Below are 23714 nucleotides of genomic sequence, written 5' to 3'. Positions count from 1 at the left end.
ATTGATATTTCATCACTCTTGTCAAATGGAAATAATAGAACTTACAAACAATGGCAGACCTACCATGGGTCCGGCTCGGAAATTATTTCTTCACCATCCCGTCTCTGATTCCCGAATTCCGTATCTGCCCGCATCTAGGGCTACGAACGAGATGAGCTGAGCCGAACTTTGTTATATTCAAGTTCGATTCAACAAACTAGAAGCTCGAGCTCAATCTTGACTCGACTATAAATTAGTTGAGTCCAATTCATTTATACTTAACAAGCTTCTATAAATGAACCAAACCTATTTTTTCAAGTCAAACTTTAGAGTGTCATGTCCGGTTCATTTACAAAACGAGTCCAAAACTCAAATTCGAGCTCAACTCAATTATTGAACGAGTCTAAGCCTCAAGTCGAGCTAAACCTTTCCATCCCTAACGAGCCGAGCCTCGTGCTGCTCCGAGGCAGCTCATTTTTGTAGCCCTACCCGCGTCGGCCCCGTTCAGGAAAGAATAACAACAGACATTTATTTTTTTGATTTCCAACAAACATTCGCTGTGCATCATTCTTCCTTCGGTTGGGTTCGTTGCGGACTTTTCCCCTGGGAGCTGGGATAATAAATGGAGACAGTGAGGAAATTCTCCATCTGAATGCAGAAGAAGAGGGAAGTTTCTTCTTCTTCTTCTTAAACCTCTTCCCCCAAGGAGGAGGCGGCGACGGAAACTGATATACATATAAACATGTATATATAAACAAAGACCCAACGCCATGGATTCAGCTCCACCAACCATAAACGATGGAGTGGTCGCTGTCGATCCTTTCTTGGTTGAGGCTCTTCAAAACCCTTGTCATCGTCTCACCAGTGAGTCCTTTTTTTCTGTTTTCAATTTCGCCCTAATTTCTCCTGTCATAGCTCCTTTGTTTTTTGGTTTTTTGGCATGTATCTGAAATTTCGGTCATCTGTTACTTCCTAGACTTTTGAATTTGGGTTTTTTGTTTTCTATATTTTCTTCGATGTGGGACGGGTAATACAGGTACTTCTGACTGGTTGTATAGGTTGGTATGGATTAGGGTTAGGGTTTTGGAGGGCAATGAAGTTGGGGTTGACATTCTCAGAGCAAGTCAACCCATGTGCCAAATCCTGTGATCGAAAAATGGGATGAGTTTAATTCAACAATATGGATTTGAGATTGTGCTAAAATGGCACCAAAGCGGTGCAGCGATATTGCTATCTTTATTGGCTTTTTGACACTGTAGCAAGCTGGAAAAAAATGACTTTGGCAATGCCATTTTGGCACCAACGGGTGGACTTGCTCAGGGACCAATAACTAGTTCAGGTCCAAACGGATATGTAAGCGACATTTGCAGGTTTTGAACTTTTAGATGGGTGTTCTTTTTCAAATATCAAGCCGTTGTGGTTGTATGTCTTCAGCTGAATCGTAGAGCTTTTGGTATCTGGAACTTAGGAATTGGGATACCTAGTAGGTTATATGGTAGTTAGTTAAAAAATATTTATGTGCTTATGGATATTTAATGTGTAGTTATTTATGTTATCTATATGTTCGTTTATGTTAGTTCTGCGAATGGAACTTGATGTTCAGAAGTTTCTGAAGAATTCCGACCAGCAGCAGTTTGAGTTCCAACATTTCCCCACCTCATACCTTCGTCTTGCGGCACACCGTGTTGCTCAACATTATGGTCTGCAGACTATGGTTCAGGATAATGTCTCGGATGGTCTGGGTACTAGAATTGTGGTTAAGAAATTGGCAGATAGCAGATACCCTGCAACCTGTTTATCTGAAATACCTGGTAAACAGTTGGAAAATGATAAACATGAACCGATTAAAATTGTCATGAGGCCAAGGCCTAGTAAAATTCTCTCAGAGCAAGCCAGTGGAGAGGGAATCAAAGGAAATTCTGCAAGGACTGTGGAGGAGAGGAAGGAAGAGTATGACAGGGCAAGAGCTCGAATCTTCAGTGGATCTAGTTTACCTTTGTCAGAAGGTTTCATGCTTCAGGTTCCATTAGGTACGAAGAATATGTGTTTGAGTGGAGATGAGAATGGAGGCTGCAAGAATTCCATGATTGATACAGAGAAAACCCCCAGCTTCAGGGACAGTGGTACTTCTTCCCAGGTTGCTGTTTTTAGAGACAAGGAGAAGGATCGTATTGACCCAGATTATGACCGAAATTATACAAGGTATGTGTTCCTTTATTTAGTTTGAATGCACAAATTATTGGGTTGGTAACTTGCTTGGCATCCCCATTTGCTAGACATCCTTAATCGACTTTCTCTTCTAACTCTAAGTGTAAAAAGTGATGTATTTGTCCCAGAGAGAGGATATTGGTGGTCGAGGTTAGGGAAAGCATCCACAACAGAAATGGCAATTCTTTGTTTATGAAACTAGTATAGCATCTCATATATACAAGAGTTTAAATTTTTGTTCACTATCTGTTTCAGATATGGGGTTGGGCTTTGGATCCCTTTCAGAGCAGGTCTATCCTATTTATTATCAGCTTGCTTGAGTAACAAAATTTTATGGTTTTTCTGTATGCTATGTTTCTAATTTATTTGGTTTCAAACTTAAACATCTTCTACCAAGTTATTTGTCCTAGTGATGTCATGGGTAGTCACTTGTTTTTGGCAATAGTTGGAAATGACAAGTAATGTTATAGCCATTTTCTGTACATTACACGTAACCTACGGATATTATCTAGTAAAATGTTTCTTTTCTAAAGTTTTTCCGAATTGGAAATTGGGAAATGAATGGGTTTTGCGTTTGGTTGATGAATTTCACTCAGGCTAGGTGTGAATTTGTGTTTCCATATTTCACTGTTAGGGGTTGGGCTTCATATAAGGTTGCATCCGTCCATTGGCACCCATAGTGAATTCCTAACTTGGAATGAGTGTAAGGAAAAGTGGTCCCATCAGCCTAGCTTATTCGTTGTTTAATTGATGCAGGTATGCGAAAACTATTAATTATGAAAGCTTTAAGTTGGCGCCCTTCGATATGCAGAATTTTCAAGCTCCTGTGCAGTACTGCAACGGTTTTCCTCAGTTAGGTCAGATGCGTAGAACCCAAGCTTCCATAAACTATAGGACACCTGTTATGAGGCCTTTCTCTATGGCTGGATTAAATCAGACATCTGGGGATGCCGTCTATATGCAGTGGCCTTCTTCTGCTATGATGTATGCTCAGTCTTATGATCAATTCATGCATGCTGTTTTTCAGGTAAAATATGCTGTTCATAGACTCCCAATTTATTGCACCTTCTTTCATGCCCGAGACTATCAAGTATATTGTGCATGTTGAGCACCCGACATGCATGCTAATCATGGGATTTAACAAAATCGGTTCTTCAAATGTGTGCTTCTGTCGAAATTGGTATCTTATGGCACAGAGAGTACATGCTAGATGGCATAACCCCCATTATAGCTAGGAGCTGGTATGTCTAAACTCTAGAATCCGAACATGTTTTGAGTCCATGCTATGGCCTTGATGTTTCTAGTTCAATGCGGGTAAAAAGCTACGTCTTGCTCATGCGAATGCATTATGGTTTAAAAATTGTCCCATAAGCTAATTACATTTAAAAAGATGTGCTCGAATGCGTTATTAATCAATGTAATTTAGCTGATGGTAGGGGTTTTTAGCTGTCTCTTAGTGTGCCTTGAGCTGTTGTTACTATTGCTGCTTCTTTTGTTGTCAGTGAAGAAGAGTTGCTGATTTTGTTAAGTGTTTGATACCATTCTAATTGTGGAAATTAGAGGCAGAAATGAATTGGTTGAGAGGAAGATGGTGTGGGGGAGGGAAGATATACCCGCAGAATAAGAAATGGTTGAAGGAGAGCCCCTCTGCATGCGTATGGAACCTTTTTATGGGGTAACTTAGGGAACCAGCTCAACTGAGCACGACTCCCCTTTGCTTGGGTTGAAGGTAGTTCAACCCCTTTGGTTTGACAATTCGAAGGTTTCTCATCAGAAGCCTTAGGGGCAGTAGTCGGTAGCAATGTTTTCAAATCAGGATACGTATCGTGTATCGTTTTTTCACTTGTATAGTTCGTATCGAGGTATGTACCGTGTATCTTGAGATACGTATTGTTGGAAGAGTAGGAGTTTCTATTGTGTAGTTGGACAATATTTTTGGAAGAGGGAGAATACTAAAGACGAAAGTGGGGAATGAGAGTATTTGTATTACACTTGAACACAAACTTTTTTTTGGCTTGGTACAAAATGGTTAGAACTATCGCTATTTGTACTACTCTATGGATGACTCTAGTACAAAGATATTTTCATACAAGATACACATGAGACTAATTCTCACAAATTACTCTAGATATTTCACAAGGATATTCTAGAGCTAGATATTTTAGAGTTTCTAAAAACTAGATATTATATCTTTTTTGATAATATCTATCATATTTGGGTTTTATCAATTGGAGCTTTGTCAAAATATGAAATTTAGTTTATGTTTCAACAACGTTAATCATAATTAAAATATAATTAAGAAGTAGATACACCTAATAACACCAACAAACTATGCTTACATTTAAAAAAAAAAAATTAAGATGAAAAATTTTAAATCTCTCAACTGGGGCCTATTACATTAAGGCTTTATGTTGCTTTTGTTAGAAAAGAAACAATCGAAGTATGGTTCTTTCTTTTATACAAGACCTACATTGAGGTTGAATTTCTATCAAATGGTTTGAAAAATGCCATAATTTGATCAAACGGCTTAGATTAATGCATTTGGAGTTCCGCTTCTTGAAATAAGGTCCGACTTTTTTCAAATAAGTAATCGTAGGATATGTACAGAATTATGATACGCGTATAAATCGTACGCGGTCGTATTGAAGGATTTTTATACAAAAATGATACATGATGGAATACGTATCGTGTATCGTGGGTTTTTAACAACTATGGTCGGTAGGTACAATAAGTCAATAAGCCCCGGGGGCTATATCAAGAGAGCTGCAGAAGAGCTTCGGCACAGGTATGTCATTGCTTCCAAGGTGCCACATCATGGCCTCTCTTTGGTCAAAACGGGCACCTTTGCATGCATGTGGTGCAGTGGCACATTAGTTTTTTAAAAGTAACTTTTTATCTCTGCAAACATACATTGTAACCACTAAATATTTTGGTGAGGACTCCTATCATATGCATTATCGGCCGATGAAGTATGTGTATATGCATACACATGTTTTACATAAAACTTTTCGGCCAGTACTTTTGCGGTTATTAGTATTTTATCCTGGAAAAGCTTTTAAAGCATATAAAATCACCCGCCGTGTACCCATGTGTGTCCCTGGCGTATCCCATCGGAAAACAATTAAAATTTAATGGACACACCACGTGGCATGTCCCACCATATGTGTTCCCTCGTGTCTCCACTCTCCAGCATATTGCATGTCTCTTAAAGTCTCCGACGGTGATAGGGATTCGACAATCTCTAAGAGTGTTGGTGCTTCATAACCTAGAGGTAAGCCGCATCAATTTGAGACATGTGGCTGTGAGGAGGGGAGGCTGAGTGGATCCTCGCGGACGGTGATTTGGCAAGCATGCACTTGTAGCCCCTTTGGCCTAGCTCGAGGTGGCCAAAATTTGGTCTGTCGTTTTCTTACCAAAAATATAATTTATAAAACCAAGGAATTAACTAGTATTCCGAAGAATAGTGGTTAAGTCCAGGATGGTCCGCAAGGAGTAAAAAGCTAAGTTGCAGTAGTTTCAATTAATTTCTAATTTAATTCGGTAAAGAGAAGTTGGATTTTGATTTGGATTTGATTAAACTAAAACTAAACTAGTAAGCAAATTAAAAGAGTTGTAAACTGATTAGAGAAGGGACTAGGGTTTCCGATTCAGTCTCCCTCTGTAACGCAATTGTTTCGAAACCTAGGATTCATATTCAACATTCAACTAGATCACCGTAGGGTAGCAATTCCTATCGATAATTCCCAAAAAGATAATCAAGATTCGCACTCCGTATAGGCTATCTCAACACGGCACAGATCGTCTCATTGGATTTAACCAACGGCACGATTCATCTCACGTCGTATAGTCTATCTCAAAGCCTATCCTGAAATATTAAAAATCATTGTATGACAGTGCTTGAAACCATGGATACAAACACATTCGAATATTGGAAAAATATAAACTTCATAAAAAGTTACGAATCGATCAAGTCATACAATCAAGTTGAATATAGAACCCTAGAAATCTAACAACTACACTATTTGGAGAGACCTCCTCATTACCCTAGTCAAGAAGTTTAGCCACTCATGGAGTTAGAACAAATAACCAGGCAAGAATAAAGCTCCATTGAACAACAAACTAAAAGCTTTCGAATGAATAACATATGAATAAAACCCAAAGCTCCTGCTGCTGGTTTGGCTGTGATCCGCGAGGCGTGGTGATGGCTGCCCCGTTCTTTGTTTCTGCGTGGGATCAGATATCCCTAAACAAAACCCTTGCTTTCTTTTTTATATTAGCCGAGAGTTCTCCACCGTAGGTAATTAAGTGGGTCCAATTCCAGTAGCTTAGGAATTTTATACAGCGCTTCTCTTCTTCAAATATCCAATATAAATTTGGTCTCTTTTCTTAATTAATTCGATTGGCGCCGGTAAAATTCTCAATTTAGCTCCGATTGTTATCCAACGGTTCCGTGGAAACTAAAACAAGGAAAACGAATATCAAACTCTAAATAATATAATAAACGGACATAACAAGAGTAAATTAAGGGGCGTAAATAGGCACATTTACGCACCTATCAGGAGGCATGTAGAGATAGTGTGACTAGTTCAGCTGTGGTGGGCTGACATATGGTCTAATCATGTAGGGCAGGCATACAAGGAGGTAAACTGGGCTTGCCTCATGGCTGTGTGTACAGTTGCACGTGCATTGGTGACATTCCCATCTCTTTATCTGTAGTTATGATTTTTAGAAAGAATATACGAGTTACACATTGGCGGCTGCAAGATTCTAACCTTGGGGACGCAAATGTATACAGGGGTTGGGATACCATAATTTTCGCAACAATTTAAGCGGCGAACTTAAAACTGTGAAACAATTTACGAGGAACACTGGTCTAATAGTAGCATTTTGGTGAGGTGGTTGTCCCTGCGAGCCCCAATCCTCCCAGTTCATCCCTCATAAGCTGTCCCCATTGTCAATAATGCCAACAGCATTATGTTTATGTTATGGGGATCTGATATTTTGCACTATCTACATATGAGAAATGGTCAGATTTTAGATGTTGTGCAGTTGGAGATGGTCATGGATAAGATTACTCATGGAAGTTTGAACCTAGTGTGTTTACCTTATGGCTTAACCAAGGTTTCGGAGGGAATTTACCTCAAGGCTTAGCCAAGGTTTCCTGACGGAATGCATCCTTGAAAGATTGGTAGCTGGAAACGCTGTTTAACATTCTGCTGGTAGCATACTGATCTGGTTATGTTTTTGATAGGGTACTTTATTATTCATCCTTCATTGCACTGCTTTCTTCAATTTGGTAGTCAGCAGCAATTTCACCTCTTATTAAATCTTTTCCGGCCATTGGAGCCTAGACCACTTTGGGCATTCTGATGTCCTTGTGTATCATCTTTTGCAAAAACAGAACTAACTTCAATTTATTTGACTGGTTGTGCAGGCACCCTACTGGCAGCAGACTTTGAGTTTTGATTACTCCCAAGACCATTAATGGGCAATTAGCAGAGAAAATTCATGTGTAAACTGATTCCAGTTCTCCTCACTTACAGTTGGTGTTATGAATATTGTTGTTCAAGGACTTCTCTTAAACCCTACTGTTCCAAATTCATTTCTTTGATATCTTTTCTTGGTTATGGTAATGTTAAGTTATGACGACTTATTATTATTATTGGTCGCTAGATTTATATACGGATGCCTTTTTTGTTAAGTGAAAAGGTTGGAGGAGGGGGAAACTTGGTGCAACACCCTTTTTCCCTCATCTAGGCACGTCCAAAAGGGCTCTACACCCACCGTGGATCCCAGAAGGGACCCAGAAACCATAGCAACTAATGCCCGGCCCAAGCCAAGCATCCTGTAGGCAGGAAATGAAATATGGCGGAACCAGACAAATAGTCCGAACTGAATCTGTTACTACATCTCAAGGGTCTAACAGTACAAGTACAACAAATAAAATAAAAGTATGTTGACAAGCTTGAAACCACGACAACAACAAAAAACTAAAATTCCGAACTAAAATCCTGGAGCCGCCTGGCCGCAAAGATACTCCATCTTAATCCATATCACCCAAAAAGTTGCAGTATATTATAGTGTTAACTAGTGTTGGGCTAAGTGATACTTAAAATAGGAGCTATTGTAAGATGGACTCGTGATCAAATTGCGTCGTCATCAAGCAAGCACAAGCAGATGCATTTTATTCTTGATAAGTACCTATATTATTTTATTTGTGATTCCCATCTAACCCATTCAGTATCTCCTAGTATTTTATTTGTATCCTATCTTTCATGGACATTTGTTCCAATGAATCCAATACCGAAAATAGGACTGCAAACGAACTGAGTTGTTTGCGAGCAAATCGTGGCTCGGCCCAACTCGTTGGTAAACGAGTCAAGCTTGAGCTCATGTTTTAAGTAAATGTGCCGATCTTGAATTAGTTGTAACTTAGCTCGTTTATAAAAGATCGACTCGTTTAGCCAACAAACCGATCTCGAGCACCTCGATCCTAAAGGAGCCGAGCTTGACCGACCTCGATATTTGGGCTAAGCTCGAGCTAGTTTTGAACGAGCTGAGCTCAAACACTTTAAAACTTGGCTCGGTTCAACTCAACTCATTTGCTGCCCTACCCAGACATTGCCTCCTACCTAACACAAGTTTGGTACTATTTGGCATGTGTTAGAAGAAATTCAAGCACATGGGGTGGGATAGAAAATGTGCAAATTACACAGAAGAAGACTGAGATAATGCCCTGGAAAACATCACTTCCAGCTGGATGTATGTAATTTATTGCGGCTAATGATATATCTCATCTACCCAACTATGGATAATGGACCAGATAAAACAAAAACTACTGATAATGGAGGGGATTTGGTATTTAAATTCCTTCTAATATTAGCATATGAAATTGTGGATTAATAATCCAGATGCATGTATCTTAGTAGCTCTTAGTCTCTACCCAATCTATTCGAACCCAGAACTTCTCAAAACCTCTTCTTCTTCTTTTTTATTCAACGGTCGGGAGTGTCCGAATCAAAACCTCATCGGTACAAGGGATTGGAGCTAGAAGCCCGATAAAGTTCTAACTCGCGGGTATGGAGAATATTGATAGACGAATTCAGTTAAAATCCAAGAATTTCAAAAGCAAGTTGTAATTTGTTATAAATTGCCATATGTGCGAATGCCCCCCACCGACTCCTTCCCGATCTTTTTAAGAGCATCTCTAACCCTAAGAGTCTCGGATTTTTCGTAGATAACAAGAATTTTGATATATTTTGTTGCTCTATTTGATACTTTAATCATTTCAATAGATAATATAAAAACAGTACATCGCATTTAGGATTATAGTTATCTGTCACCACCCTGTTTACAGACAAAAAATGATGCATACATGCAAAAGGTGCATTGTTTGTCTTTTTCCCCCTACTTTTTTGTCCTCTTGAGTACCACTACAAAAAAACACCTTCAAATGTATACCCTTTTTTCCATTTTTTCCTAACAAACCTCTACCACTCGATTTTGGGGACCTCGGATGCCGCCGAGCGGGTGCTGAGCGACCAATCTGGTGGTTCATCTTGGCACGGATGGCTCGGATCGAATCTGAGCGTATACAAATCGCATATAAATCTGAACCTCCTCGATTAAGATTCAAGTCGTAGATTGTCTAGATTATATCCGGCCGCTCTGCATCGCTCTACATTTTGGGTCCAATTACTGATACATTTTGTCATATAGCGCACTCTTTTCAAATAGTTTTAAAGAATCAAATGGAGATGCCCTAAGCCATGTCCTCTGACTCCTCTGTTAACAAGTAGTCTCCCATCACAAAAACCATTTCCAACCCTCCAGCCATAACTCATAGCTAAATTATGCAGAAGTTTTGCTTCTTGTTTCCAAATCTTACACAAAAGGCCCCCAACCACACCTTCAACGGGATCCTCCTGTATGTGAGAGGGTGTGGTTGATGTATAGTTGAGGTGATGTGCTTCTAGCATTTTTGCACAAAATTTGGCTCAACCAACTCAGCATCTCTCTCTCTCTCTCTCTCTCTCTCTCTCTCTCTCTCTCTCTCTCTCTCCTGCCAAATAATAATAGCATTTTGATGGTAGCGTAACAGGACAACCTTAAAAAGTGACTTTAGGAAATTCAGAAACTATTGGAAGGGATGCATGCTATTATGGGTTGTGTTACAATAATTGCAACAAATATTACTTACTGTAATAAGCAGCAGCAGACCAACTTATAATAATTGCATTTTGATGATAGAATAATACTAGTACTAAATATCGTGGTGGGAGACAATCATGGGTAGATTCATAGATCTGTTTGGATGATTCACTAAACAAACAAAGAATTCACTGAACAGGGCAGACCATGCCTGACTGGCAGGTTTTTTTTATTTTTATTTTTATCTTTTCTCTAAAAAAAAATGGCCCATTCATATGCAAACAAGTAATTATTCAATGTGGGGCATCACAAAAGATTTATCTCGAATTCACGATAAAGTATATGGACCCTACATGATTTAGATGTTGGGATGATCTCTGAGGAATGGGATGAGCTCACCTCAGAACCAAGGGCCATCAAATCCCTACAAACTCCAATTTTTTTTGGGGTTATAGAATTGGCCTGCAACGATGATGTACAGTTCATCCCGTACTTCTCATTGATGACAACATTTTTATATCATTGATAAATGTATAAACAAATTGTATAAAATGTTGAGTGTAAAGTTTAAAATTATGTGAACTGTCCATTTTATACAAATTGTTCATGTATTTATTGATAATCGATTAAGCTAAATTTTTACATGTGGGTTGTTCTTAGCAAGGACTACGAGCTGTACAGTTCAAAATCAGATCACTGTTGTGAGCCCATAACGGGACCTATAAAATTGGGTTTGGTGGAATAAGGTATGGAGGTGAGTTGATCCACTCACAAACACCCTTTGTCAGGAAATACACATGCAACTGTACAAGTGCGAGCTTAAATGTATCTTTCGAAAACATTCTAAAATACTAAAATCTACGAGGCAAGGATTGAGATTGTGAGCGAAGAGTTCTACCGAAAGATCATATGAGCAAGGGAACATCCAATAATTAATTTCATATAACCCCTCCTCCCCCAAAAGGATTCCATACAAAGACAAAAATAATGGGTTTGGTTTTTTAATTAACACCAGCGTGGCTGCTGATCCAATTATTCATTCCATATAGCCTTGTCTGCCTGGTCTCAACAAGTACAGGCAAGCAAAGCACTCCCTCCATGTGTATGCTACTTGATGCTCTCTTCATTCATTCATTCAAAATGCCAAAGGTGTGACCTCCCAAACCCACACTCACTATATCTGCAAAGAAAGGTGGGGACAACCTTACTCTCTTTTTTAAGTAAATCATTATTCTGGTCTTGATTCCTCTTACTTCCTTCAGCCACATCCACAAGCAGATAGGTGTTTGTTATTTGAGTGAATATTATTTTGTTGTCGTTCAGACCTTTTGGGTCATTTGTATTGTTTGGTTATGAATATATGTTTTCGTTTCCTAAAAAAAAAAGTATTCAGTCCAATGAATCGATTCGTATGAATATCAATCCCAACCTCCGTGACCACAAAATTTTCCCTCTCCAACCATAAATATCAAAATCGACAGCTCTAAACCATGCCAAATCCTCTTGGCTTTTGGCTTCCCTGCATAAAATCTGGCTGTTCCCCTTCCCGTGCTATATTTGAAGGCGCTCCGGTTGGAGCATGAACGATGAGAGCCACCGGTCATCTAGTAGGATGACAAGCACTCCGAAGCTTAAGTCAATCCTCGACTGAGAGGGAAAGTTTGAGGATTGATTTTCTTCTTTTTTTCCCATAAGTTTTAGGAAATCAAAGATAACCTTCATTTTCTTCATAAAGTGACGTATGAATCAAAGAACTCCCTTAAATATCAACATATACTTTAGCTATATGGATTCCTGAGAAAGTGAGAGAATTACATCCATAGATCTAGACACACATCGTTCGGAGATATCCGATGCATGCAAATCCCTCATCGTTTTGTAGCTATCGGATGCACGCAAATCCCTCATCGTTTTGTAGCTATCCGATGCACGCAAATCCCTCATCGTTTTGTGGAGCCCACGTGCATGAAACGACTCCATGTGTCCGGATCTGTGCATATAAGTTTGTGCACATACCATTGCTCCTACAGTACTAAGAATAAAAATAAACACAAAAAAAATGGCAAAAAAAAAATCAAACCAAGGAGAGCCGCTGGAACTCCGAATCAATTAGGGTTAACTACAAAAATCTTTTTCTTTTTCTTTTTTCCTCGGAGAAAAGGACCTGTCATACTAATGATCATTACCACAAAAGCAATACTGCTGCCCATGTGGAAATTATATATTGATTGGGATATGAGTTTGCAAAAGTACAGAAGCAATGCCAAGATCCAACAGAACCTGTATATAGCATATTAGAGGAAAATGCCACACATCATAAAGTGAGCTCTGCCAAGTTAAGGTCAAATTATGACAAACAAACAAATCATTCCCTTTCAGCATACAGTGGACATGCCAACTTTGAGCGGGAACTCTTCCTCTCTCAAGACCTTAAGAGAGCCCAAGTCAACTCTTTTGAGGAACATAGTTAGACTTTCCACAAATTCTATCCTGGAGCATATTTAAACATGAGAGAGATTAAAATCCATGAAACACGAGTCACCGACACGCCTATGAGGTCGCCGTATCCGTGTCGTAAGCTTGAGACACAGCGCACGGTATGCATAACTACAATTTTGTCAATAGAAATCGATGTGTCCGGCCCCCGCCTTGTCCATGTCCCCATTCTTTGATAATTGTAGTGTTTGTGTCCTCCTACATATATTACAATTGTATCAAAACGGTAGTGGGAAATTTGTCTCCCTCAACTGTTGTATCAATTAACAGAAAGCTAGGAACAACATTTTCTCCGGAGTTCAATAAAGACCACCAGGTCCACCACCACTCCAGCACTCTGCCAAGGTCAATCAGCCCTTGATTTAAGTAGATCACCCAACAAGTGTTAGGAAATCTGGTATCCGGCTCCTAAACATATTGCCCTCTGCTTTCTAAAGGAAACGCTCTCTCGCGAAAACGCAAATGATTATAGGAAAACAATGGGCAAAACACTACTAACAAAACCGCCCTGCATAGACCACAACGAAGACCAAGAAACTTGATGTGCAAATGATTTAAGTACCTTCGCTTCTTTTGGTGGATCCACAAGGGAAGTTTATATAAGAAACATATAACTTGGGTCATGCGAATATCCAATTGTTGAGAGAGACAACACTCAGATATTGATATTGTCCTTCATTTGCTTAACAAAATAATGTAGTTCAAGCAATTGCTACTATGAGTTCATACCTAAGGGGAGATGCACCGTTCAGTGCATACTCTCATTAAGTTTATCAAATCTGGAAATCATGATTGAATCCCTGATATTGTGGATCATCTAAGAGACCGTTAGTACGACAAAGGAGGATGTCTGTGTCAGGTTTGGCAGCCAAGAAGTCTTGGCAAAACACGTACTTCAAATTCAGAGTGAAACAAATACTCAAACTTGAATTCAAGGATTTCAAAGTTTTTCTCCCCGTGTCTACATAGAAGCGAAGGGAAGACCAGCCAGATTGTATAAGCACTGAGAAGAACAGTATATTATAAGAAGCTTCTACAGAACCAGCCCTAATCCATTACAAGGTTGCTTATTTGGAGGACTCAACACTATAGCTGGCTCTGATCAGAGATTAACTGACAGCATGCGCATTATCATCTTGAAGTAAACAACCATTCCACTCCCAATCTAAATTAGCTAGTGAACAAATGAAAGTTTAGTTGCAGTTGCAGTTGCAGTTGCATTCGCTGGTAGTGAAGAATTTCCAAAACTTCTTAATTTCACACATCATGAAATAAATAACGCGACAACGCGTACAAGAAACAGAAAAACAACACAAAAGGAAAGGAAAACATGCTCTTTGACAAGACCTGCAGAGATAAGTATCCGGGAACCAAAGAATTTCAGGAAATGCATCTACCATTCATCAATGTTCATAAAGCTTAACACAGAATTGAAAACTATAATAACAACAGATTTTAACTTTCTCAATTCCTCAAATATCGGGTTCATAAGACTTCTTTAAAAATCACACAATTTACAAGAAGCAGGACTCACCTCTACATGATACGAAGAGACTGCTGAGAACAAGATGCGTACACGAGAGAGTACTAAACACTGCCGAGACGCCCAATGTCAATTATGCTGTCCAAGGATGCAAAGGCCGTTCTTAGACGTCTAGAAAATTTATTCAGTGTCCATCAACATTATTCACTGCTAAACTGGAAGCTCAAGATGAATCACAAACACAACCACCACAAAATAGCAACTCTTCCGGACGAAGTAACTCCAATGTAAAGAAAAGCCAGCCACTTAGACTAGCGCAAATCACCGTATGAACAAGACATCACCATTACTGCAACCATCGCTCAGACCGTTATTCTGCAGCATAGACTGACAAATAGAGGAAAACTAGATTGATACCCTTAATTACAAGCGGAGAAGTCCAACGAAACTGAAATTGAACCTACCCACCCCAACTAGGAATGACCAAAATAACCGAACTGGCAGAGGGATTGCAGTACCTGCATCGAATTTATTTGCAAGCCCACGAAAACCCAACACCCATTACAATGCTAACACTGGTTATAACAACAACCACGTCCGAAAAAACTCTAATGCCAGACTCTAAGGAGGAACTCCAATGCTTGAGTGACCCAGACAGACTCCATATTGATGTAAGAGAAGCCAAAAGAAAAGAGAAGGAAACATCAAACATGATGGAAAAACTCTAATGCCAGACTCCCCTTTGATGAGAAAAAAGAGAGGGTTACTATTTCTCACCAATTCTCACCATTTTGGTGAGAAACAAAATAGACCTTGCATTTATACACACATTTCTCACCCATTCCTTCAGACAAATGGAGGGATTCTCCTTGCTTTTCTTTCTAACCAAACCCCACAATCTAAATAGGCCCCAATGATTAAACTCCAATGAACAACAAAGTGACCCAGACACTTTCTATTGATTTGAGACAAGGTTAAAAAAAACTAGAACAAACCAATTACCCAAATTCAATCATCCCCAGTTGGAAACAAAGTAAGAACTTTCCTCCCATTCGCCGCAGTCCCTGATTCCACATCCTCTACATAAGGTACAACAGGATTGTGGTGGCCCACCGGTCCACCCCCAATCCTGTGAAGAACAGGCCTAGCACTCATAAACGGATGCTCAAACTGCCCATTTGACTGCAACCCAATATGCCCATTTGGCTGCAACCCAATATGCCCAATTTGCCTATACTGCTGCTGCTGAGGCTGCGGCGGTGGGGGGTGGTGGTGATAAGGCACAAACGCGGGCAAGAAATGGTCCGGACCCGGTCGCCCCCCACCGCCCGGGTGCAGGAAATGTGCCGGGACGGGCGAGCTGGCGAACAGGTGGTCGGTAGCGGGATCGCTCCCGATCCCGCCGCCTGCCCCGCCGCCGCCTCCCCCGCCGGAGGAAATCCCCTGCATGCGCTTCAGGTAGAGCCTGTACTTCTGCAGGTGACTCGCCACGTTCTCCCGAGTCAACCCGTCAACGCTCATGAGCTGCATTATGGTCTTCGGCACGGCGTTCTTGATTCCCAGGTGGGCCACGGCGTCCACGAACCGCTTGTGGAGCTGCGGGGTCCACACCAGCCGCGGCCGCTTCAGTGTCCGGGCCGGCTCGTCCCCGCCCGACCCCCCGCCGCCGCCCAGCTCGGCCGAGTCGACGAACTCGGACGAGTTGTTGTTGTTGCTCGGCGGCGGCGCCGGCGGGGTTAGGGTCTGGTGGAGTAATTGTGGGCTGTGGTTGGTACTAGGGTTTGGGATATCGAAAGCGATGGCGAGGTCAGGGGTGATTAGGGTTTGGGACAACGGCATGAGTTCTTCTGGGGAGGGGAGTTCTTCTTCCCACTTGGAAAACCAATTGGAGTCTTCTTCTCTCATCTTCAATTTTTTTTTTCTTTTTTCTTCTCAAATTGATGAAAACAAAACCCCAATTGAACAACACTTGATGTGTTTTGTTTGCAAGTGATGGACTGATGGGTGGAAGTGGTAGAAGATTTTGCTTTTCTTTTTCTGGGGATGTTGGTTTTGGTGGGGTTTCGCTAGATTTTTGGGATTTTGTATATATTTGGTAAAAGTACAACAAAAAAAAAATGGTGATTTGGGATTGAGAGAGATTCAAGAATGGAATTATTCAGATGGGTTTCTTGCTCTCTCTCTCTCTCTATATATCTCTTTCACTCACTCTCTCTCTCTCTAGAAAGATTGAGAAAAAAATGGTGATTTGGGATTGAGAGAGATTCAAGAATGGAATTATTGAGATGGGTTTCTTGCTCTCTCTCTCTCTCTCTCTCTCTCTCTCTCTCTCTCTTAAAAGATTGATTTTTGCAGAGGGAGGGGTTGAAAAAAATGGTGATTTGGGATTGAGAGGGCTTAAAGAATGGAATTATTGAGATGGGTTTCAAATTTCTTGCTATCACTCACTCTCTCTCTCTAAAAAGATTGATTTTTGCAGAGGGAGAGAGAGGGAGGAGGGTGGTGGTGGAACTGGACTGGAGGAGGAGGGGTGTTCGAGGTGGATCTTGTTTTCTTCTTTCTTTCCAAGGCTTTTTATTACGGTTACTGTTTGCTTAGATGCTTTCCTTTGAGATTTTTATTCGTGTGGGATTTTATATTTTTCCGGGACTTTGGGGGGGGTCATATTATTGTACACTTGAGAGTGAGTGTTTACAAGATCTGGAATTTATTTTCGCACTTACTTATTTCTCTTTTGTGTCTTTGTGCCCATCTATCTGTAATCTTCTTCTTTTTTAAGTTAAAAGGGTGTCCGGGTCAGGTTACGCATATTCTAACTAATTTCGGTCTTGTTGAAGACAAGCCATTCTAGTCCAATCGGGACTAGAGAATTCACTGAAATTTACTTTTTTACGGTCTACCTTAAGAATTGAACCCTAGTCAATTGTGTGGAAACATTTCCACCAACTAACTAGACTTACCGAAATGCGTTCAAGCTGATCCGGATATCCAGTTATAAAAAAAAAAAAGCGGACTAACCTTGGGGCTTATCTTTAATCTGTTTGCACAATCTTCATCCGCTATTGCCACTTCTCTATGGAACGCGTGCACGGCACTTAGCAAGGCATTATCTCAGGTATTTATGCAAGGGAGGACCTATCATTATTTCAACCAGTTATTTATATAGTATAACTGAATTAAAAAAGTTAAACTTTATTTATTTATACATAAGTGGATTAAAAGTAGACGTGTTCATATTGTGGCTCTCGCATGTGTTGTACTTGTGCTTTTGCTTGTGTTGTATGTCCAAAACATCGGTTCAATCTAGCCAACCTAGTGTTCAAGTTGTGTCATGCCGTGCTGGCTCGTAAATTTGTCCTGTAGTTTCATGCTTATATCCGTCCAACCCAATTGACATCTTCATTGTCATTTTATATAATTGTAGTTAAGTTATAACTCAAGTCCATCTTAAATAGTGTTCATAAAATCTCTGAATGCAATTTCTTATGTGATCCAACTTAACTAGGCCATTTTTTTGTCTAGCTCTCTAGCCAGTAGGGGCTCCTTTGATCCTATCCAAAAGGGGTTGCTGTGTGTTGATTGGTCCCTCCTATCTTTTTATAAATTGGGAAAATAAAAAAACAGAAAAAACTTAAGCCATGGTTGAAATTGGCTCAATGGATTTTGGGGCGTGCTTTACACGTGCCATAGAGGAGAGTGCGAATTACTTCTGTAATGCCTCCATGAATGGGGCTTGTGTGGGATGTGATTGGGGTTGGAGGAAAAAAGAGAGTTTGTTGTATAAAGGAGGAGAAAATGCAAAGTTAGGCCACTTCGATGGAATTCTTTTTGAGGTTTCTTGATGTGGGTACAAAAAGGAAACTTTAGTCTCGATGATTAGTTCAGTTGGTTAATGAATTTGCTCTTTATATATTCGGTTATGGTTCGATTTTTGGGATCAGATCACACGAAAAATAACCTAATGTGAATAGTCTTCTTTTGATCGAATTGGAAAGGGATTATTTAGTCGAGGTGTTCGTGAGCGAACCTGAACACTCTTTGGCCGTCGACAAAAAGGAAAGAGAACAAGAAGGAAAGGAAATAAGACTCCGAGAAGTGTTTGGTTGTGAGGTGTGATGTGAAGATGATAACTTATTTATTCATGGGAGAATGATGTGTTTTCTTTTGATCGGCAGAGAATAATTTGGGTGCTCGATGAGCATCAATCATCACGGGTGTTTGGTTACCATGATAAACCCTAGGGAATATTTAGGGTTTGACTTTGATTTCCCTGATTTCAACACTACATAAATACTTACAAAAGTGGAGTGACGAAAACTTAGGAAACACATTATGGTGGAACTGACTTTTCCAAGTAAAGCCAAGTAACATAAATCTCATTTTTTTTTAAAAACACTAGGGATAAATTAGTATGCGACAAAGATGCTACGGGCATAGACAGAATTTCACAGATAGAACAACGCAATGTCTGTAAACACTACATTTACCTTATGAAATCCACGTGTAGTGAAAAGTATCGGATAGTCTGTGTCTATAGTATTATCCAATAAAAAAGATTTGAAGGTAATTACTCCTTCCGTTCCAAAATAACTGTCTTGTTCGGTCTCTAATGCAAATTTTAAATTATTAATATCTTTTAATCTATAATGAATTTTATGTGCAATATGGATTTTATATGATAGATCTCAATTAGTTCTATTATAAAAAAATTTAAAAGCTTTAAAAACATTGTAGATTGAAAGATATTAACAATTTAAAATTTGCATTGAAGACCGAATAGGACAGTCATTTTGAAACGGAGGGAGTAGTAAAACCTGAGTTCGAAGGCTTGCTTGCACATCACCTTCTAAGAGAGAAATTCGTCATTGTTTTCTTGGACACCATGATGTTCTTTTTCTCACATTTATACATTAGTGGGAGGTTTTTTTAGGTCTCTCCGTGGCCGTGGGTTGGAAATCCGCTATGTTTTTTCCCCCTCACATTTACACCGCAACGTCTTCTCAATAATGTAACATTCAACATAAAACTCAAAACTAAGTATATGAACCTGACGTGAGTATGTGACGATGTGCTAAGAAAACATATGATGCCCCAAAACTTTTGGAGAGATATTCTTGGGAAGAAATTGTGACGTATATGAAACTTATGTGTATATATATGCCTCGTTGTCTATGAGTTGTTATTTATTGTTTCTCTCAATTTTTGAGAACTTCTTTTCCCAGGAAACAGAAGGCAACAGAAAACGATGGTGCTTTCAAATTTTTTACATTTTTCTTCAAAAACCCAAAAAATGAAAACTAATTCTAGTTTCCACCTTAGAATTTCAAAGCATGCCAATGTTCATGTTCCCTGCAAAATCCAACCTAAAATTCCTTACGTTGTAATACTCCCTTCGTCTCTTTAATTTTTTTAGCCTTCTACTATTCAAAAGCCGAGGAAAAAGCATACAAAAAATTAAATATAACTTTGTCATTTTAGGAATGATTCATTACTGAACTGTGCCAAATGAATTGAATAAAGGTACTTGAGTTTTATGTAAAGAAGAAGAAACTCAAGTACCAACAACATAAAAAAGAACAGAAGAAAACTTCTACGCACAACTGTAACCAAAAAGCAAAATCCAGGACACTCTTCAAGAACACCAAAGCAAGAGACAACAGAAAAACCACCACTAGAGAGGATGATCATCACAAACCAATGATCAAACCTATTCCAAATTCTGTAACAAACCACATATTTCTTCTTTCGACGATCATATCGTTGTAGGAGTAGTAGTAGAAGCCAATAAAGCTTTGGCTGGAGGGAAAAGGGCAACAGCGCCTTGCTGGGGATTCGAGTACTTTCTGTAGATTGTCTTGAGGCTGTTTTCTGCAGCCTTCTTGTGGAAGCTAACCAGTAGTTTAGCACAATCCCTGGTTCCCAAATATAAACACAATATGATCAGCAACATATACGATGGACTCGAAATTTTAGTAGTAGTAATCAGACTTACATCACTTGTGCCTCTGAGAAACCTGTGTGTAGTTTCAGCGTATCGTTCCAAACGGGGCTCTTGTTTAGGGTGCAACGGGCAGCGTAAACTGCTGAGGCAGCAAGCATTGATGGGCAGTATATTATGGTTGCATAATTCATAATACCCAACTCAGCCAGGAAATGCACCATGTTCTCCATCTGAACAAAACCAAAACCAAAATTAGAACCTATACACAGTTGATTGATATAGCAATTGTTAGACTATGGCCTAATTTGTTGCCAGTTCAAGCTTCTGAAAATTTCTTCCGCTTGAAAAACATATTGTATCAAACGGGCTGGATTGGATTACCGGAGGCACCCCATTTTGGGGTCAACCCTCCAAAAAGGGGCCCCAACGGTAGCAATCCAATCCAGGCCAATGCCCGACACCACGGGCATCATCAAACAGGCAGTATATAAGTGTAGTAAGGAAGGAAAGAAATACGTACAAGTTGATCTGGAACAGAAGCTTTGATGAAGCGGACAAGGAATACGTAAGGAGTAGGAACTGTTAGGTTCCATTCCAGCTCTCCCAAAATCCTTTTCTCCATAACAAGCACCTGCGCATGTGTATAAGCTCTGTCTGATATGCACACAAAGTCATTCACCTGCAAAAAAATCACAGCATTGTAATCAATTATTTCTGTCTTAAAAAGTGTACAGAGAAAGAGATGCAAATCAGCAAATGTATTTATAATATACTCAACTTTCTTTGATGGGAATACGATTCAAGATTCAATATTTCACTAGACTTTTTTTCTCTTCCAAGATTGAAAATAAGAGCCTATATTTGTAGAATTTTTGCAAAATGTCACCTAGTCCAGAGGCAAGGACGAATTACAGTAATTTGTTCCAATCCGAGACACAAAGAAACAAAGATGGATATCATCCAAGTGTATATGTACATGATGCATATAACAGGTTTATGGGTATACCTCTGGGGCCCAGATTTCTTCATATTTGGAGGCCATAAGCATGGAACTGAGACCAACTAGCTGAAGTTCCCTCCTGGACACTGTCGTTGAAGCAAGGTACCGATCAACGATGTTGAGGGTGAGGTAGAGAGTCTCCGGCGTGAGTTCGAATTTGTTGTGAACTTCAATCAACCAATCCACCAGAATTGCTCTCATCCTCTCGTTTATCTCCGGCTGCGAGTCCATGTAGTCGTGAACCCTGCTTTCATTCTGCACACCACCCCACAGTTTGAGTATTATAGATATGTGATATATACCATATTCTACTGCTACTACTATTACTACTACCTACTATACAATACAGATACTTCAAAGGATAATAAGGGGGAAAATTCACCTCAACAAGCTTGTAGAACTTGTACATATCTTCAACGTATTCGACAACAGCCAACTCGTTATCGATATCTGCAGCATCGATATCAAGAATATGCTCCTTGGGCTTGTCATTTAGACCACAAGCAGCCTGCAAAAGTTGAGACACAAATGCATATGAAAATTTTGCCCCCACAAAACTTTTTAGCAAGGAATACTCAAACAAATCTTATGAAAAAGGTCACTTGCGCCTAAAATATTTGGGGTTGAAATAAGAGACAAAAGGGTTCTTAGCAATTTGGCCCCATAAACTTTCTAGGGAAGGAATAATCAAACAAAATGTATATGAAAGGTCACAAACAGCCTACAATATGTGGGTTCAATAACAAAGTTTATGGGAAAGGAATTATCAAACAAATGGATATAAAAAATGTTACCTTGCTTCTAGCAGTGAGGATTGAGGTGAGGGTTGTTTGTGCCTTCTTTCTCGAGGACCCATAGCCGGGTTTTTTATCGTTCACTACCGGCTTATTGATCTTAATCTCTTCTACGGTATCAGGACTTATCTCAATCACAGTCTTGGGATCCGGTTTCACAGTGACTTTTCTCGGAGCCACCTTTGGTACAGCCACAGCCTTAGCTCCTTTCCCTCCTACTCCATCGGCAACGATGACTGCTCCATCCACATTAACCGGAACCAACTTCTGCCAAATCAAAAGGAACCCAGAAGAACACACAAACAATGAGAAGAATTGCAAAAACTATCTAAATCAAATTCGCCCGAAAATAGAAGGCAAGAAAAGGGCTAACGAGAGATAAATGAACCTTGTTGTTTTCAGCTGCTGCTACTGCCTGTGCATTGGCAAGTAATTGTGCACAAAAGCTCCTGAAACATCATTAGAGACACAAAAGTGATTTCCCTAAACAAAATCAACAAATCAAGCAGGGTATGCAATAACTGTGTGTGTGTGTGTGTTTGTGTTTGTGAGAGAGAGAGAGAGAGAGAGAGAGAGAGGGAGAGGTACCTAGTAACGGGGCGGGTGATCTGCTTGGCGTCGATTCCGCGAGCAGTAACAAGGTTACCAATATCACCCAAGGCACGGCGGTTTCTCCCTTCAGCGGCCGCCATATTCTTCTGTTTACCAACGGCCTCTCCTAAGAACAACAAGAAACTCGTGGTTTCAAATATCAAAGTATAGAATCAGAACTTATATATGCAAGGGAGGAAGGGACACAGGAAAAATCAAGAAACAAAGAAAACCCAAACTAGCCTTCGAGAAAAAGATGAAAGATTGAAACGAACATTCAAACCAGAATAATGAAACAACATCTCAATGAAACGAAGAGAAGGATCAAAATCGTAACTTTGGGAAAAACAATCACAAACCTAAGTACTACATTATAGAGAAAAACGAGAGAGAGAGAGAGAGAGAGAGAGAGAGAGAGAGAGAGAGAGAGAGAGAGAGAGAGAGAGAGAGAGAACAACATTCAAATTTTGGAAAACAAATAAGGCATCATCTTCATATCACACACTGCAAATATATCTCCATAAAACAAAAAAGGGAAAACTTGAAGGACTGTTGGAAACCCATATAACCCATGGTGAAATCTAACGAATTCAACAACCCATACTACTGAAACTAAGATTCCAAATAATACAGACCTCAAGATTACTACTCAGAACTCAGAGAGAGAGAGAGAGAGATGGGGAGAGAGAGTAATACCTCCTCCGTTATGCTGCTGGACGATGGGTCTTGAAGCCATGATCAGAACCTTGAATCTTCACAAGAACTCGAAATCAAAGACGACAAAAAGGTGTATACGCGATCCCCTTCTTCTCTCTCTCTCTCTCTCTCTAGGAGTTGGTACGTCTCGTATAGAAAGGAGGAATCGGAGGCAGCAGACCCCTTTTTGAAGCTGAGGAAGGAACCGACGCTTAACACTCCAACGGTCAAAACTTTTTCAAATTACAGCCGTTGGATTTGCTTTGCCAATCCAACGGCTTCCATTGGGTTTCCACTTTCCAATTACGCAAACAAGGCGCCTGACCTGTTACCCGCTGCGCTCGAGTAATTTTTTGGTGACCCTAGCACCACATG

The 23714-nt window shown here is 39.9% G+C and overlaps 3 protein-coding genes across 4 annotated transcripts; 1 reads left to right on the top strand and 2 right to left on the bottom strand.

The window, feature by feature from the left end:
- The first annotated feature begins 471 nt into the window (after positions 1–471).
- LOC131319244 (uncharacterized) lies at positions 472–7846 on the top strand. 2 transcript variants are annotated; one of them, XR_009197933.1, is made up of 4 exons: positions 472–843; positions 1557–2181; positions 2944–4972; positions 7622–7846. XR_009197933.1 is itself a non-coding variant. In XM_058349413.1 (4 exons), the coding sequence occupies exons 1-4, from the start codon at positions 750–752 to the stop codon at positions 7670–7672; spliced, it is 1041 nt and encodes a 346-aa protein (XP_058205396.1). In that variant the 5' UTR covers positions 472–749; the 3' UTR covers positions 7673–7846. The 2 variants fall into 2 exon arrangements, 1 of the variants encoding a protein (XP_058205396.1); XM_058349413.1 differs by having other exon boundaries at positions 2944–3214.
- A 6418-nt stretch (positions 7847–14264) lies between these two features.
- LOC131319079 (transcription factor MYBC1-like) lies at positions 14265–17039 on the bottom strand. Its single transcript, XM_058349186.1, has one exon. It carries the CDS (start codon positions 16220–16222, stop codon positions 15326–15328), a length of 897 nt encoding a protein of 298 aa, XP_058205169.1. The 5' UTR covers positions 16223–17039; the 3' UTR covers positions 14265–15325.
- A 2727-nt stretch (positions 17040–19766) lies between these two features.
- On the bottom strand, positions 19767–23493 carry LOC131318965 (G2/mitotic-specific cyclin S13-7-like). Its single transcript, XM_058349040.1, has 9 exons — positions 23340–23493; positions 22641–22770; positions 22441–22501; positions 22053–22319; positions 21641–21766; positions 21265–21513; positions 20779–20937; positions 20310–20488; positions 19767–20229 (listed from the first exon to the last, which is right to left on the bottom strand). The coding sequence occupies exons 1-9, from the start codon at positions 23377–23379 to the stop codon at positions 20070–20072; spliced, it is 1371 nt and encodes a 456-aa protein (XP_058205023.1). The 5' UTR covers positions 23380–23493; the 3' UTR covers positions 19767–20069.
- Between the last annotated feature and the right edge of the window lie 221 nt (positions 23494–23714).

This window comes from Rhododendron vialii, chromosome 3a (genome assembly GCF_030253575.1).
Source record: "Rhododendron vialii isolate Sample 1 chromosome 3a, ASM3025357v1".
Taxonomy (NCBI): domain Eukaryota; kingdom Viridiplantae; phylum Streptophyta; class Magnoliopsida; order Ericales; family Ericaceae; genus Rhododendron; species Rhododendron vialii.
Note: the sequence above shows the minus strand (reverse complement) of the source record. Positions and strands in the feature narration are given on the sequence as shown.